We start from the raw sequence: 18,967 nt of genomic DNA on the forward strand, positions 1-18,967 counted from the left end.
GCTTTGGAAGTCCATGCAAATACGTCCAAATCCCTGACTCCTGGGCTAGCATTAAAGATATTCTGAGTGACAAAGTTTAAGAAAGAAAAATATCAACAAAGAAAGGGAACAGGAGATGATCTGCAGAAGACGCGTTCACAGGAGTAACAACATTCTGTACGCCAGCACCAGCACCAGAATATTATTTCACTACAGGGAAACTGAAGCCGCCTGAGTAAACCACACAGCAAAGAAATTCTCATACATAAGTTTTTGTCAAAAGCTCTCCATGGATATAGTGTGTCATGCCATTTGCTACAATTAAGAGTCAGACATTGATTTCAAGCTTAAGACAGTGCAAGAAGGACAACTTAAAACTCCTTTAAATGACTGACGTATCTGTTCCAGTAAAGCCAGATTTGTTTTATGATAAAAAAAAGTCTGCTGTTTATAAAGACAATGTGAAGAATACAGATTGTATAGATAGTGTAACTAGTACTATGAATAATAAGCGCATGTAATTAGTATATGTGAACTTGTTATTACTTTTTTAAGTACAAAAAAAATCAGAAAGTAAAAAAGTCTAATTCATTTTTTCACTTTTGCTCTCTTCTATAAGTGGGGGAAAAAAAATCACTTGGAAATGTTACTGAAAGCTGTTAGCAAATTTGGTAAGAAAAGCATAGAGAAAAAAACAATCTGAATTTTTAATCAAAAGGTAGACCTAGTTTTCTCCGTCTCAAAAGTTTAGGAAATGCACAGAACATTTAGAATCTCTACATACAGTATAAAAATATTCTGTTAAGGAACAACCAATTCACAGCAACATGGTCCCAGAAAAATCAACATTTTCACAAAATGTTTTCATGACAATTAAAATGATATACATCTACATAGATATATCATTCTATTAAATATATTTACTTGATCTGAACTGAAAATCTTTTCAGAAACTAGCAATTACACAATTTTACTGCTTATATAAATACAAAAAAGAGGACATTAAAAATGTCAATGAAAGTTGTGAACAACAAAATTCCCAACCAACTGTAAGTCATTTTACATAATGAGAATTTATTTCATATTCTCCAGTTTTGTGTCTTCCTCATGTATATACGTATATGGACAGATATAGATACATATCCATATACATACACCTATGCTAACACAGACATATGAGACATATAAAAGCCAGGGGAAAAGTGCTTCTATTAATGTGTCTACAGATAAATGCAAACCAAAAAAACAAAAACCAAAGCTCCCTCCACATTTAAAAATAGATAGCAGACAGGATACTTTCTCTTTAGGTGAAGTGGATACATGTTGCAAAGCATTCTGAAATGCCATTTTGGGGGTGAAAAGGTGTCCTTATTGGTTCATCCATGTATAAAAGAATTTGCGGAGTATTTGCTCAAAGGTTTTTCTCCTTTTCAGAGATTAGTGGTACAGACTTTGGGACTAAAACAATGTCAATGTTTTTTAGCATATTCTATTTTTTAGCATAATTTTTTTCTACTATTAAAAGCAAGGTGAAAAACATTGTAAGAAGTAATGCAGATTGAGTTAGGAATAAAGAAGCAATGTGGTGACTGACAATTTCAAAAATTTTATATTTATTTCAGAGTTTAAACTCAGTGAGTCTGACAGCATGAGTTAATATGTCCTCATGCTAACTTGAAATAGCTTGAGATACCTTAAAGTGATGTAACTGCTAACCATGGTAACAAATTGCCAATACAATTTGTACATGTTAATTATATGTGGATTCAAATTTGACACTTCTTTTGCTTTGTTCTACATTTGTAGAAAATTCTTAGTGTACACTGGTTTATTGTAAGGCTATTTTTAAAACGTGGTGTCTTAACAATACTGCATTTATCAAGTATCAAAAAAGCACCAAACAGAAAACTGAAGTTTATAAATAAAATATACTTCATAGTTTCTTTTGAAAACATAGGGAAACTTAATCTAAAGATATAAACATGCATGAAAATATTAATTTCCTCGAAGTCTCAATTTCTCACCATTAAAACATATAAATTAGTTTTCATATTGTATAATTTTATAGACTGAGTACCATTATATATGTATGTATATACATATATATACATACACAAATACACACATATCTACAATAATCTAAGTCATCTTATCCTCAAAGACTATTCTGAAGGCAAAAAAGTTCTGCCAAATAAAATTAGAAAACTAAAGTATGCTAAAAATCTAACTAAATTGATGAGCACCAAATTGCAGCTTTAAGACAATAAGCTTCAAGGCATAGAAGAGACAAAATAAAAGAATAATTTTTATGGTGAAATACATGACCAAACATTCCCAATGCTTGAGCAGAGAGTTAGGAATTACCATTTTTAAAGTGAAAAAGATAAGTATCTCAGGAGAATTAAATACAACATATATACCATGACAGTGTTATTTTAAAGGCCTCAATTCCATTCTGTTTAGGAAACTTAAATGTCAAGCTTAAGAATGAAATGAAGCTTTTGACACCCATCTAAGGACAACATATTTATTAATGGTGTATTAAGTAAATATTTAGTATTTACTAAGACTGAAAAACAGGTCTATGCATACACATGCACACAAATTTGCTAAGAAAACAAAACTAAGAAATCTGGGGTATATTAAAGCTGTGACTACCATGCATCATTAGGTATCCCAAAAGAATTAAATTGGACATAAAATGCATGAAATATATGCTAATTTTACCAAGTACTCTGAGTAATGTTATATGAGAGAATATCAAATGATATTTTTCCTTCTCTCCTCCAAATCCTCAGAGTCCCCAAATTTAGAAAAATCAACGTACTTTCTATATGTGAACATCAATCAGCCTAAGTAGGTAGAAAGTGGTTTGTATAATTGCATGGAGACTCAAGTTGCTTCCATAAGAATTTGAATAATATTAGCATTGTAAATATATCTTTGAATATTTCTAATGAGGTATCATCTACTTTCCTTGATATAAACTTTGTCACTCAACCTCACAATGTTAAAAGACCTCATTTTTGACAAAGTAGACAATGAAGCGTGCTATATATTTCAAATCACTAGTATCTATTTTTATAATAGAAGTAAACTTGCTTTCCAAAAAATTTAGGCTCTATCACAGGCATTCAAATGTTTCCCACATCATGTGCATAAATTATTTTTTCTCTCTTTTTAAACTTATTATTTTCCCTAGTGTATGAAACATTCTACTAGCTTAATGTGCAGTTTCCAAATCTTAAGAATTTTAATTTAAAATCAGCTTTCCCCAGGTATCCTTGAACATACATCACAGTATTCATTTTCATTTAACCATTAGGGTTATGAGCATTTGTATTTATTTAATTGTGGAATTCTAGCCAAAATAATATGATTTTTACAGCTATATTTACTTTATCCTCTTACAACTGTATTTGCCCTTATGTCTTCACTAGATGAAGGTAGACTAAACACACAAGCATGGGCTTTGGAATTATATGGACTAGAGTTTTAGAACTAGCTCCACTACTTACTACTTATGATCTTGGGAGAATAGTTCTCTTCTCTCATTGGAAAAGCAAGAATAATACAAACTTAACATCAAATGGATATACTGAAAATTAAATGAGAGAATAAAGGTAAGGAGCGTAAGACAGTCAGAAATTATTTTAAGCAGTATGATCATACCAAATGCTAAGAATTAAAATTTAGCATTCAACAAATGTTGAAAGTCTGCCACAAACTAAATGAAATATTTAACACTTTGGAAGAAACAAACAGGAGGAGTAAGAGGAGATCTTAAGTGAGTCCTAACCCTTAAGGAGATTAAAAACAGAAATAAGAGGTATATAAATACAATCGGGCTAAAGAGAAGGAAAACAAACTAAGCATTATGAGTAGCTGGAGAAAGATGTAAGCCTTTTCTGCTTTTACAAAGTGCTACCTGAGCAGGAAGGGAGAAAGTTAATTTCCCCAGTATGTAGAATCTTTCTGTCCTCAATTCATGTTTCACCCTTATTAACTATTAGTTACCAAATGCAGCATGACTTCGTAACTTTGGACATTTGATTCTCTAATGTGAAATTCCTTAACTCTTTTACGGCAATTTTTCTTTGAAACCTCCTCAAATGTCACCTCCTAAGTGAAGCCACTCTGTAACTCATCATCATGCAACTTAACTTTGTGAATACCGTACATCTATCACATTACACAGCGAGCACTCTAAGGACAAGAATTGCACTCTTAATTATTTTGTATCCCCTCCCCTCTACCTCTTCACCCAACACCTTGTTCCCAGCTTAGTGTCTGGTACATAGTAGGGACTCATATGTTGAATGAACAATTAGTGAAGTGATAACTAACTACATGGATGAACAATGTCAACAGAAATTTTTGAGCCTGGCCAATTAGGAAAGTATTAGAAAAGTTAGGGGGGGAAAGGAAGCAAAAGCATTTTAGACAAATGAAATAACATAAACAGAGACTAAAATGTAATGTTAAACAGTGTATTCTAAAAGGGGCAATAAGTCTAACAGACCATGAGTACCTCACAAGGAAGTATCTGTGTTCTTCATAGTTATCCTGATTCTTTCCACTGATTTAAAAATGGTTTTAGAAAGAACACTCATAATATGAATGTCTAATGCTATTTAATCTCTAAACAAGAGCATTACTAAAGTCATATTTGAACCAAATTAGGGTGTCATTGTTTTTTAGTAAATTAATGACATTTAAGGGCTTCCCTGGTGACTCAGACAGTAAACAATCTGTCTGCAATGAAGGAGAACAAGGTTTGATCCCTGGGTTGGGAAGATCCATCCCCTGGAGAAGGGAAAGGCACCCCACTCCAGTATTCTTGCCTGGAGAACCCCACGGTCAGAAGAGCCTGGCAGACTACAGTCCATGGGGTCACAAAGAGTCAGACAGGACTGAGTGACTAACACTTTTACTTTCAATAACATCTAAATAGAACTACTGCCAGTCAGGCCAAAATGTGGCTAAAGGATGTATCTACAATGAAAACCAGTGTTCTGCAATATGAGTACAGAAACAGGACAGGGTAACAAAAATCACTTTAAAGTTTATTCTAAATAAGGCTATTTATGGTAATCTTTTTAAAAAACAGATCATCAAATATTCAGTGTTCAGTTTCCAATCCCTACCCCTATTCTCCCCATCAGTTTGCTTGAGTCAGGCTCCAAATATGGTACATCCATTCATGTGAACACAAAATTCTTTTAACTAGACAAAGTTGAACACGGTGACATAAAGATTGCTCAAGGAAACTTTTTGGTACTTTTGCATCTTTTTAAGTGAGTGGCATCAGTCCTTGATAATCTCTAATTTTATTTCAAACCTGCCAGCTTTCTGTTTAACTGAATAGTTTTTACAATGGTTAGCCATAACTGACAGCTGATTCATTCACCAACAAAGTATAAAAATGCAAAGTAGGTGGCAAGTTATTTCTCCAGTAGTAAAAGAAGTAAGAGATGCAAAGGAAGCAGCAGCAAAGTACATTTCTTTAGCTGTATTAGTTCCCTGAGGGGATGAGATGGAATCACATGCTCTGTCCTGCAGAGTAAGGTACTCATGAAAAGCTTACTGACTGTTGAAGAGGCCTGTCCTGGTCCTGAAAATCAAAACCCTGGGAAATCAGCCTGTTCCTGCCTATGCCAGGCTCTGACTCCTGTTTTATCTAACATCCACACTGAAGCAACTTTACACCAGTTCTGTCTGAAGCCCCATGCCAGTTGTCACACATATCCTGTCCTCTTTGGTCACAAACATGCAATGCAAATCCTTACTTAGGTCATCTACCTGTCCTCTTATTTTTATACCAGAGCTATGTTAGGCTTCTTCCTGATCCAACAGCTAATTATTCCCATTTGTCCCATAACTTTATACTGTACCTAATGGGACCCTTTCTCTGATGGTAAACAAACTCGCTTTCAAACCTCGCAGGTCACAGTGTTGCCAGCACCTGTATATGTGGATGTGGCCACATTAACAATCCATTTCATTCAATAAAATGCTCTAAGTATGAAATCAATTTCAAATATGCTACATTATCACACAAATTGCCTGTCTCCTTCCAGCTCTTTTAGTGCAGTGCATTCACTATACTGTTGCATTTTATTAAGTCCTCAAAGTCCCTTGGACCCTCCACTAAATCCTTTCACATTTCTAACTTTAGCTGCAACCCACAGCTGGTGCTCTCAATCGCTCTTTCATCAGCACCTGAAATTCCCTTTTGTCCCTATTTTCAGCAGCCCAGGAAGTTCTGGCCAGCACTGTCTGCTTTCCTGGCTCTTTTAATTCTGGAGACTCAGGGCCATGGGGGAAGAAGGGTGTCTCCAGGATGCATCTATCCAGTGGTCTCACTGGGTCCTTCCTGGCACAACAATCCCCAAACAAGTAGTTTTCTTTGTCAGATTGTGCTATTTCTCTCAAATATTACTACAAATTCTTATGGCTTTTCTAAACTCTCTAACATAACTCAGTTGTTTTAGTCTCAGCTAATGGCTTTTCTCTCTTCTCTGGAAATGATGGTTTCTTTCACCTCTTCCCTTTCTCCCTCATTCCTAAAAACTTACCTACTGCCACACACATCATCTCTCCATTCACAGAAACAATTCACCAGTGTGCCCTCAATTCCATTTTCTCCTCTTTTTTCAGCCTTCAGATTCCTTTTCTGTATCTTTGATGCCCACCTTTTCTACTGGCATCTTTTAATTTATAAGGATCTCAAGTCACTATCATCCTTAAAAATTAAGGAACCAGAAAAATCTCAGCCTTCTCAGTGATACCAGATACTCTGAGTTACATCAAAAAAGAATTCCTGTCATGTTTCAACATAAAGACAAACTAGAAAATACCAAAAGCTACTTCCTTTTGCTTTCTGTCTCCAATAAAGTCAGTGATAACCTCTTCATTCACACAGCAGTGGAAAGCCATCGAGTATTTGTATGGCTCACTCCATTTACCTCCTCTCTCTCTGACCTCACGACTGTCTGCTAAAACCCATCTCTTGGCTAAAGTTTAAAAGCATCAAGTAACAGAACATGAGGATTCCAAAATAAAGCCACGGGATTCAGAATACTTCCTGCTCATCCTTGTTACCTTTGTTTATTCTCTTGTCTTGTCTGTATGAATATTCTCCTCCTCCAAAAGTACCTCCTCAAATGAGCCACAAAGGAATTAGGAAAAAAAAATTTTGAAGCAGAGGATGTCGTAAAGATAATATAATGTAACATAATGCCTTATTAGGGTCTTAAAATACACAAAACCCTATATTGGTCAAAATTTAAAATATAAACTGCTAACAAAATAAACACAATGGCTACTGTAATTACTGCTTTAAAATATCACCTTCATTATCCCGAAAAATATTTGGTTACTATAATTAGAGATGGATTAAAAGAATTCAAGGGAAAGTTTCTAGCCCCAGATTAAAAAAAAAAAAAAAGAAGTAGACCAAACTCTCTAGACTTTCTTTATCATGTGTCTATTAGTTAAAAATATATAGACAGCTTCTTTCCCCATTGTACTATACAAAACAAATACAAAAGAACAGAATAAAGAATGTGATTAATAAATCCAAACAGAAGTTCTATTATGTTCTTTTCCAAAGCATCATTTTATATAACCACCCTTATGGAGAACATTACTCTGGACTATCAAGGAGAAAAACAAACAACATAGGGACTGATTTGACAGAGCGAGCTTTATGCACTGATTCTTTTTAAAGAAATTCTTAGTTTAAAATACTAAGGTTATTTTTAAAATAAAAATTTATCTGTCGTATATATTAGCAGTGTCATGTCATTAATGTCATTCTTCAACATAAAGTCAAACTAGAAAATACTAAGAGCTACTTCCTTTAGCTTTCTATCTCCAGTCAAGTCATATATTTGGTTGAGATGAAAAGGAAAAAAAAAATCACACATTTCTGCTCAAATTATAAAGAGAGCCATGGGTTCCTATCAGAGTTAGTGACTTTTGAGCACTGGCTATATGTACTCCACTGCATCTCTCAAAGAGGCTAATAGAACTCTCACAGACTCTGAGATTCAACTAGAGCACTATGGCACTGCAAGTCTAAAAATCCACCTTGTTTTAACGAGGTAGTATCATACACCAAGAAAGAAAAGATTCAAACTTAAGACAACACACAAAATTACAAAACGCCACCAAAAAAAAAAAAACATTATATGTGTTTCTGAAATGAATAGTAATACTGAATTCTTAAATTTTAGTGTTGAGTTCATTCCAAACAGTAGTGTGAATAAGGAAGGAAAAAAAATGTCAACTACTCTCATTAGCCACTCTCATTCCCTGTCTCCCTGGAAAGAAATCAGTAGGCCTAGTTTTAATTTACTGCTTCCTCCTGTAATGGACTATATAGTATTAAAGGCCTTAGCCTTGCCAAACTTCACCTTTATTAAACAGAAGCTCTCAGAATTCAAGCACTTGAAGTTATTTAGTTGTGGTTTACCTCAGAACTGAGAAGCCTTAATTAAAGAAAGCCCCGTAAAGAGGACAGGGTACCACTATAATCCTCTTTAAAACCACCTTTTACTTACGTCAACAGGGACCAGAAGACTTTTCCCAAGATGCTGATTAAAAGAGAGGCACCAGGCTTCGGTATAACCGTTCATGTTAGGAACATACTTCTTTATCGTCTCATCATTGAGCCTCAGCCACACACCATCATCATTGTGGATCTATGGGATACAAGCAACAGAAACAAGCCATGCCCACCTGTCACTCCGAGGAAGGTAGCAAAGTTCTGAAAGGCTCAAAGCAGGCAAATAATGGTGGACATGGAGATTAAGAACCTAGTTTTTGCATAAGTATGGGAGAACCTTTTAGGAAAACAACCAGCAAGCCAAGCAATACAATAATTCACACGGTGAGATCGTAAAACACATTGTCACTTAGAAATAAAAGCACAAAGAAGTCACACTTTGAGATAAACACTTCAATAATAAAAGCAGAGGTTTCCCAAAAGAATACAAGCCTTTCTTCCCCTCAATTTAGATTTTAATAATCAGAAGTTATGTAATTGTATTATTAGAAAAATGTCCTGTCCAAAGTTAAGTGATACAATAAACACATACAAAAGCAAACAACCTCTTAAAAGTTCAAGAAAAACTACTCATTTTCACTGAATTCTCATACTGGCTCTGACTAGCATGTTAATTTTTATGCTAAAAATATAATTTTAGTTATGTATTGATAAAGAAAAATAAATGCAGTGTTTGAAACTCAATGAATAAATTTTTAAATTCTGTGAAACAATTTTCCAAATACTACCCAAACTGCTTAAAACATATTCTAACAAAAAATTTAGTAACCTTATATCATGCAAACAGTGCAAAAATTTTTCATCCAAAATTTATTACCAAGTGTTTCTTTACAAATTACCTCATCAATGAAAGTGATGGTTCCATTGACCTTCACTATGCCTATCTGCTCACTCTGAAGAGAAGGGTGGCTACGGATACGGAGCCCTGCACTGTCCTTGGCCACAAATTTTCGAACCTGAGAAAGGCAAAGACAGACAGATGAAACAGGGAAATCATGGAAGAGAGACCTTATAAGTGGTAAGAGATAAACAGACTTGAAAGTATAATTCTGAGAAAGCTTCCAAAATATTTGTAGCTGTTCTTCCTGTGCAAATAACAATGGCTTATTTTTAACAATAAGAGAACATTTTTAAGTATAAAACTGTAAATCACTGAAAAAAAATTGAAAATTATTTATATATTAATAAGTTAATTTCTAAACTTTGAAGACATATGATAAAAAGGAAAAAAAAGAGTCTTTTTTTCCTTTTAGGAAGGTATGATATAAATTCTATTACCCATGTTTCTTTTTTTTTTAATAAGTAAGTAGTTTACTAAAATTCCTATAGCACTTACTCTTTAGATGTTAGGAAATGAATTTAACAGCACAGGATACTTTAATCTTGAGAACTTTACACACTTTAATGTCAACAGACGTTTTGTTAATTGTAAACTTTCAATAACAGGAAGTATACAGAGTCTATAAATTACTATAGCATTATACCAAGAAACCAAAAAGTACAGTTTTATACTTGAATTACCATGAACTAGTCTTCAAGTTTATTTAGGAATACTTAGAATTCAAATACTGAAATAAGGAAAGTATTAGACATTGGATGGCCACCTTGAAGGATCAGTGAAGAAAATTAATAAATTTCAGACTGATTCATGTTCTGATTTCATTCTCCCCTAACCTTATTTGGTTGAGGCTCAGTCTTTGGTTTGACCAGCTGAGTTCCTGGTGGTATCATTCCTTTTGGTGGGTCTTTTACTTTGACTTCTAGGCCAGCATCTGTAAGAAAAGGAAGGGAACTGTAACATTTGAGAATATAAGGGAGGGCCCTTAAACCTAACTTGATATACATTCACAGGCTGTTTTAGACAATTAAAAGAAATATCTGAATTCTGTCCTTCAAGGTAATTAATATTTAACAGCTAAAAAATAGACGAGTACTTGGAAAAATGACTGTGAGATTCCAAAGGGGAGTCTCAGGGAGTCAGGAAAAGAGGAGGGGCTATAGACTGACTATATTAAATAATAATGAAAATTTTTAAATAACAAAAAAAGAAACCCTCGTGTGATTGAACATTATCTCATAACATCTGATCAGAGCACTACTTGTCATCTATAACAATTATCTCATGAGTAACAGGCAGCAAAGCTTGGTGTTTACAAGCTGGGACTCTCATGTTAGACTTGATTGTTCCTAATTCTGTCATTAACTGTTTGACTCTTTAAGAACAGCACCTAGTTCACTGAGCTGTTGTGAGAATGAAATGATTTTAAAAATACATATAGAATATATAAGATTGTATAAAAAATTTTGATATATATTAAATACTCAATAAATGTTAGCTATTATCATCATCATTATCCTAATGAAAATTGTCCTTGCCTACAGTCAAGCAAGGTCCTAGCCTACTATCAGTTTGGTCACCTCTGGGGAAAGCTGAGTTAAGAAGTTAGGGAAGAAAATGAATGGTTCTAAGTGACTATGAATCTTTTTCTTCAATGTCATTTCAGAAAATATGTATGAATATAAGTGGATTTTTCTTATTTATGTTAGTTTTCTTTACCCACCATTAGCAAAGATTGGCAACCCATTCCAGTGTTCTTGCCTGGAGAATCCCAGGGACGGGGAAGCCTGGTGGGCTGCCGTCTATGGGGTCTCACAGAGTCGGACACGACTGAAACGACTTAGCAGCAGCACCAGCAGCGGGAGCAAAGCTAGAACCTATCTTGACTGTCTCTACTTTTGAACTTCTGTAATTCGTATCCCTTGCATGTCACTACTTATATTTTACTTCCTGTGATTTTGTTTGCCCCCTTTATCTTGCAATCATCAGTAAGCTGTTCACTTGACAGGAACTGTCTTATCTAGAACTATGTTTCACTTAGAACCAACAGAAGTCTGCTGAACTAAAGGCTTTAAGGATACTCTGAAATAAAAGAGTACAGCAAAAGGCTGCAGCTAAAGGTGTCTAGGATGCTACAGATGAATCTGATATATCTAATCCTATGGTTGTTCTTTAGTTGCTAAGTTGGGTCTGACTCTTTTGTGACCCCATGGGCAGTAGAATGCCAGGTGTCTCTGTCCATGGGATTTCTCAGGCAAGAATACTGAAGTGGGTTGCCACTTCCTTCTCCAGGGGATCTTCCCAACCCAGGGATCAAATCCATGTCTCCTACACTGGCAGGTAGAGTCTTTACCACTTTGTCACCCGGGAAGCCCCAATCCTACAGTTACACTACATTTAATGCATATTCTATATGTCTACAGTTACATCAAGGTAAAGCACCTCTTTATCTTCACTGTAAAAACAAACTAAAGTTTCCCAAAGGGTATTTTGGTGGAATGTTGGAACAGTATTACTTTTATCTCTACCCCCCCCCCCTTCTCTATATGAAAAGGTTTCATGATAAGTATTAAACGAATTGAGAGGATTTTTAATTTCAGAATGTCTTAAAATTCCAAATATGATAATATGAATTGGATGAATATCTAAGATGAGACTACAATATATGGGGCATTCTAAATCTACCTGATCACAGGAACCCATTTGCTTGAGGAGCATTAGAAAAGAGAAGTGTTATAAGGAATTCATATTGATAAACTTTTTAGAGCTTTCTTGTCCAACTGCTGTCCAAGTATATGGATAATTAAAAAAATAAAGAGTAGAGAAAGATTAATCCCCAAAGGAAAGGTAAGATATTTTTCAAAGTTAGTGGAAGGTAAAGAAACTCATTCTTTCAACAAGTATTTACTGAGCACTCATTGTGTCCCAGGCACTGAACCACACTGGGAGATCCAAAGATGAAAGAGGCTGCTCACAGCCAGGAGAGGAAGACGCACCATGATGGGGAGACGAGGCATGCATGCGGTTACAGGGCAGCACGGAGGAGATGGAACCTGACTAGGCACACTAGGGAACGCAGGAAGGGAGTCATGAGGGCTACAATGACTCATAAATGATTGCAAAATGTTAAGACCTTATAAATGCACAAGTTAAGTACTCATTATAAAGGAGGACATGACGCTCCCTACAAGTTAGGAAGTCTGTCCACGTCTGTGATACATGGACAAGGGCAAGCTAGAACAGAAAGAGGATTTTGATTCTAGTTCTTTACACTAAGTAACTCACAACTTTAGAAAAATACCTATTTCAATGCCATCGATGGTAACATGAATAGTGTAGAGCCCAATAGCCCCTGGAGTCCAGTTGGCACAATAAGTGCCATCATTATTGACACGAATCAGCATATTCTCACTGGGTCTGAAAGGAAATAAGATGGACACTGGAATATTTACTTTGGTTAAACAGCTGACATCATCATGAACATGTATCAGCAAACATTAAATTTCTGATTATATGATCACAATGACTAGCAATCTTACTTCCCTGTCATAGTGTTTTCCTATTCTCCATGATTAAATTCACTCTTTCTTCCTCACCACAAACCTCCAGCACCCCTCTTTCTGACTCTCAGCTGATCGTGACCTCATCAGTTTCTTCCATTGAAAAACATAAGCAATCAGATACAACCTTAAGGTTGCAATTAGATTCAATCTACTTTGCTCTACCTCCTGTTACAATGGAAGGAATGCCCTGGGTCCTGTCCAATGCCAGCTTCTCCATCTGTGCTATGGATCTCATTTACTCAACACTTCAGTGATACAATTCTCTTGCTCTCTTTTGTTAACTTCTCCCACTTTACTGGATAATTTGTTTCATTTCTATAAAAACTTCAAAATGTCCCATCTTAAACACCTCCCCTTGATACCATACCTTTCCCTATAATACAGTCTCATAGCTCTTTCCCCATTTACAGCAAAACTTACCTGAACAATTGTCAACAACCACTCTCCTTGTCATTTCCCATTCTCTTCCAACGCTTATCCTAACTATGCTTTTGCTCCCAATACTTCTTTGCAATTGATTATGTCACAGTCACCAATGTCCACCATGTCCCCAAATTCAGTGGCTGTTTCTTTATCTTCAGCAATCCTCAGTGGAATTTGGTAACTTACAACTCCTCCTCCTTTGAAAAACCTTTTTGCTTCTGCAACATTCTGCTGATTGTTCTTGTCTCTCACTGGCCACTCTTTCTAGGTGTTTTGTTGGCTCTCTTTTCTGACTACCTTGGATTGCCCCAGGATTTAGGTCTAGGTCTCCTAGTTTCTTTCAGTGTCATCTCTGCAGTTGATCATTCATCAATTTTAAATACCATATCTATAAAGATGATCAAAAATTTATTTCTCTTCTGAATTTCAAACTGGTATTTCCCATTGCCCTGGGAATAGCCCCTGACGAGCAAATAAAACAGTCGGCCAAAAAAACATGCTTCAATTTGGAGTTAACAGAATTACTCAGAGCTCAAAATTAGAGTTCTCATAACTAAGTTCAATAACAAGTGCAACATATATTAAAATCACTCTGCCACTCCATTAGGTGATGGAGAGAAGGAAATAAAACAGAAAAAACAAGCCAATTTATATACTTTTAGATACTAGTTATTTCTGTATTACCTTAGTATTATGTAACATATTGGCAGTATTTATAGTTCAATATAAATACATGCTTCCTGCAAATCTACACATTATAAAACCTGTCGTAAGTCTCTACTGGGAATTTTAAAATGCTATAAAATATTTCCTTAATAGACAAGAAAGTTGGAACTCATGGTGATCTTAGTTGTAAGCAGCTGAAATGTCTTGGCTAAGCTTTGAGGAAATGATCCTCACCTCTTAGGAGTTGGTGATGCAAAACGCAGTTCTTCAAATGAGTAATTTTCATAAACCTTTAAGAAAGAGACCATCAAGAATCACAAAATCATTAGAAACATTCTTAACTAATGCAGTGACAGAACACTCAATAAATGGTACTGAGACAACTGGTTATCCATACAGGAGAAAAAGAAAAAAACTCAATTACCTACATCACACCACCTACAAAAATAAATTCTAGGTGTGTTAAAGACGTACATGTAACAAACAAAACATCAACAAATTCAGAAGAAAAAAAGGACAATATGTTTTGAGCATATTAAAATTTTAAATTTCTCCAAAACAAGGACACCATAAAGAAATGGCAAAGATCAGCCTTCACCTGAAAGGGATTTGTGATTCATTTAACCAAAATGGGATACAAAGCCATAATACATAGAGAACATAGAGAACAAATTAATACAAAAGACAGAAACAACACAAGAGAAAGGTAAGTAAGACAAATCACTGAAGAGGAAATCTGAAAGGCCAATAAACCCTTAAAAAGTTACTCAACTGAACCAGGAATCAAGGAAATGAAAATGAAAACAAGATAACCATATCACCGTCATCAAATTGTGTTGGTGAGAACCACATGCTGGTGAGAACATGAGGCACCTAACATTCTGGCACACAGATCAGGGGCCTATAAATTTTTGCAATATTTAATAGAGGTGAAGACAAGTACGTTCTACAATCCAGCAATTCTACTTCTAGATATGTATCTTAGAGAAACTCTTGTTCATGTACAAAAGGGAGTATACATAGTTATCTGTAAATGTTTGATATAAGAAAATCTCCTTTCCTGAAACAAGAATTAATATCTCTAAGAGACAGTTTGGGAATGGCATTCTGTAACTTCCCTATCCTGGGCCTCTCAGAACATTCCTAAAATACTGAATTCAGTCCTGGTAACTAGACTTTCAAAAGAAATTATACAAACTTAAGTATGCTACCAGGAAACTAAAAGAATGCCTAGAGAGGTAAGGAGGCAAGAAGTTAAATTCTTTAAAGAAAAGTTGAATGAGAATGTTTAGCTTCAAATTCTTTAATAGTCAAAACTATTAGATTTTTAGTCCCTTTATTTATTCAACCTCAATCATCTCAACTTCTACTTTTAGTCACTTGCATTGAAAGTCACGGACCTGTGACACTACCTGCTCAGTTTTCTGCCTCTGTAACTCCAAACCGTTTCTATTCTTAAGACTTCTAATCCTTCTCCCCTCCCCAGAGTTCTCTCTCTGAATCCACTTTTATTTTCCTTCCAAATGAGCTGGATTCCAATGACCTTTCTTTAACCACCAGATGCCCAACTTCCTTCTCAGTCATTGTTTGCTTGTTGAATTATCTGGGACAACATCCATGCCGAATCAATCTAAATGATTATGATCATTTTTTTTCATGTTCATAAGACTCATATTGCATTGCTAATACAGGATCTTCAGTTTCAACTGATTCTCCAAGGAGGGCTGATAAATCTTTTCTGATCACTTTTTCCTCATTCTGTACAATGACTATTTCATTTTTTTCCCTTTGTTTCAAAATCTTGATCCTAAGATTCATCACTCCCATCTCCAATCTAAGACATATAATTGCTATCATAAATAGTCCCTTGGCCATACAACCTATAAACTTATTAGCAATTGATTATTTTATTTTTCCTCGCCTGGTACAGTGAAAGAGGTAATAGTTCTCTTATTTACAGCCAATCCCTTTTTATCTCTCAGAGTATCTTCACTGTCCCTTCTCAAACGTCTCATCAGTACTAAAAGATGTCTTTCTATATTCAATCTCAAGACTCTAAAGCCTTATCTCAATTCTATTTCCTCTCTTTTTATAACCAAACATCTTGAAAAACTAATGTACACTCATTTTGTCTGTAGCTATTCTCAACTCTTTTTAAAATTTTTAAAAATTTTATTTATTTTTTAATTGAAGGATTATTGCTTTACAGAATTTTGTTGTTTTCTGGTAAATCCCAACATGAATCAGCGATAGGTACACATACGTGCCCTCCCTCTTGAACATCCCTCCTATCACCCTTCCCATCTCACCCCTCTAGACTGATACTATTTTCACCTTTTCTTCACTGCAATTTAATTAACCAACTATGTCTCTAAAGCTGCTCCTGTCAAGATTGCTGCTAGATCCTTTTCAAAACTTCACTTCTGCAGCAAAACAACAGTAAACCTCCTTAATATGCTTTCTGTGACTTACAAGCCATGGCATAAGGCAGCTGGGGAAGTAGTTAGGAGATAAAATCTGGAACCAACTCCCTGGCATTTGGGTGCCCTTTGACAACGTACTCAATCTCTCTATGCTTCGGTTTCCACATATGTAAAATGGGAATAAAAACCAGTGATGTATAGGGTTGTTATGAGAATTAAACGAGTCACCATATGCACTGCAGTGGTAAAAGGGCCCAAGGTAAGAATCGGTGTCCTAGTTTATACTAGCCCTCTGGCTGGTATTCTTGCCAACATTTTTGTTTCCCTTCTCCATTTTTTTTTTTTTTAAATCTAGTAAATCAACATTTCTCAAAGTGTAGCTTTTGAATATAAATCATTCTGCATATTTGTTTTATATATATAAATTTTGGAACCTCTTTTTAGACCTACTGAATCTAAATCTTTGGATGACAGGAAAATCTCCTTTTTAAGTAAGTGCTCCTGGTGATTCTGATGTGGACAGAAGTTTGAGCATCATCATTACTGACGTTCCTCAGGACCCTGTCCTGGAACGTCTCTCTTCTCACCATGTTAGATAGACATCTCCTACTTTCATAATTTATGAATAATCCAAGTACTGATGATTCTCCAATTCTTTTCATGAGGTAAGACTGTGATCACATCAGGTTTGTAGTTTCAGCTTCTTTTTATCTATCTTCAGATGGATATTTCAGAGGTATCTAAAACCACATCCAACACTGAATCTATTATCCTCCTCAACCAAAAACTGCCCCTTCTCCAATATTATCACTCTTACTACTCAAGCTCAAAATGTTTTATTTCCTTCCTCTTTCTCTTTTCAGCATCCTCATTAGCCACCAAGTCTTACTTATCCTAAAAATCTCCTGATTCTATATTGACTGACAACTCACTAATCCAAGGGATGAGCATATCTCACCAGATTAAGTCAGCAGTCTCCTAAACAGACTTAAACCAAACCATGTCTCTTGAATACCCACCCAATTACATTCTCCATATTCCACCATAATCTTTATAAAACCAAAAATTATGTCATTCCTCCAAATGAGAGCCTACAATGGCTCACACTGCTCTCTGAAAATAGCATAATTCCTAACTTTGATTTCAAATAATGACCATCTTGATAATTTAGATTAACACTGCCTCTAAAGATTAACTAAAAAAAACAAGACAAAAATTTTAAAAAATCTGTCTAAAAGCCTCAAGCCTAAAGAGGGAAGAAACCCAAAGAGATAAGCCTAACATTTGGAAGAACCCAAAGCTGAAGGGGGCCTCAATAATAAGCTCAAAGTCTTGAAGGGGTATGTCCGAGGAATACTGGTGATTTGAAAATACACAAGCATTTTCACAGGAACTGAAATGTTTGCTACATAAATGAATGGTAAAAAATAAAATTTTTCTGGGAAGTAAAATAAATTACCTTCATCATTGTTATGGCAATATATCGAGCCTCCTTCACTATCATGGGTTCATACGAAACATCCAGCTTTGGGGATGCTAGTCCGCCAAAGGTCATGTCAGTATTAGAAGATGCAGGTGGTACTGCAGGACTACCAGGAATCCTCTGAGGTTTCTTTACTTGCTCTTGTTGTAAAGATGTTTTTTTCTGAGAAACAGGAACGGCTTTCACTTCCACCTAACCAAGATATTATAAAAACCAAATGACATTATTATATAACTGTCCGTGACACATCAGAAGAAAGCAATTTACAACTTTAAACTTGCAATTCTTTAAGTTTTATGTTACCACTTGTCCCCCTAGGGCATTCCTTTTAAAGACTATTTAACAGTGCCAAACGATTATGAAGAATGCATCTCAACAGGGATCCTGAACACAGTGCAAAAGAGAGGCTTTGTTTTGGGGAATAAATAATCACAAATATCAAAACAAAATAAAAACATGTGCCACCATTAATAACATCTAGGAAAGGATAGTAAAATGTATCTACATTCTTACTGGCATTACTTTCCAGTAATCTTCACATATTTTAAAGCACTAAACTCAACTTTAGCTATACTGTTCTGCAAAGAAAAAGAACTCTACTGACAGATGTCTTACAACCTAACAGATAATAAAGCAAATTTTATACCTAAAACTTAAAGATGTTTATTTACTTTGCAGAAAGAGTACTATTAGGTGGTTCTGTCATCAACATGAACTATGAGGGCCAAGCAATCTAATTAATCTTTCCAACTCAGTTTCTTCAGTGATAAAATGGGGTGTCTTTTATCTGCTTTACTATAGAGATGCAAAGAACAGATTTCCTAAGGCATGTTAAAACACTGAAAGCACAAACTGCCTCATAAATACTCAGAAGTACCTTCCAAGAATTATAACAAAATATTACATTGTTATTTGCTATGAACTGGCAAAAAATACTTGGTCCCTCAGTCAGTCAGTCAGTCAGTTCAGTTGCTCAGTTGTGATCAACTCTTTGCAACCCCATGAATCGCAGCACGCCAG

The 18,967-nt window shown here is 35.2% G+C and overlaps 1 protein-coding gene across 11 annotated transcripts in view; it reads right to left on the reverse strand.

The window, feature by feature from the left end:
- MYCBP2 (MYC binding protein 2) overlaps positions 1-18,967 on the reverse strand; it is a 260,797-nt gene that overhangs the window by 66,973 nt on the left and 174,857 nt on the right. For all 11 annotated transcript variants that reach the window (XM_055542695.1, XM_055542698.1, XM_055542697.1 and 8 more), the window contains 6 exons: positions 17,924-18,139; positions 14,276-14,331; positions 12,691-12,806; positions 10,226-10,323; positions 9,391-9,507; positions 8,547-8,687 (listed from right to left, as the gene is read on the reverse strand). In XM_055542695.1, the coding sequence (XP_055398670.1) occupies positions 8,547-8,687; positions 9,391-9,507; positions 10,226-10,323; positions 12,691-12,806; positions 14,276-14,331; positions 17,924-18,139 (744 nt within the window). The remainder of the gene's footprint in view (positions 1-8,546; positions 8,688-9,390; positions 9,508-10,225; positions 10,324-12,690; positions 12,807-14,275; positions 14,332-17,923; positions 18,140-18,967) is intronic.

The sequence above is a fragment of the Bubalus kerabau genome, chromosome 12, assembly GCF_029407905.1.
Source record: "Bubalus kerabau isolate K-KA32 ecotype Philippines breed swamp buffalo chromosome 12, PCC_UOA_SB_1v2, whole genome shotgun sequence".
NCBI lineage: Eukaryota > Metazoa > Chordata > Mammalia > Artiodactyla > Bovidae > Bubalus > Bubalus kerabau.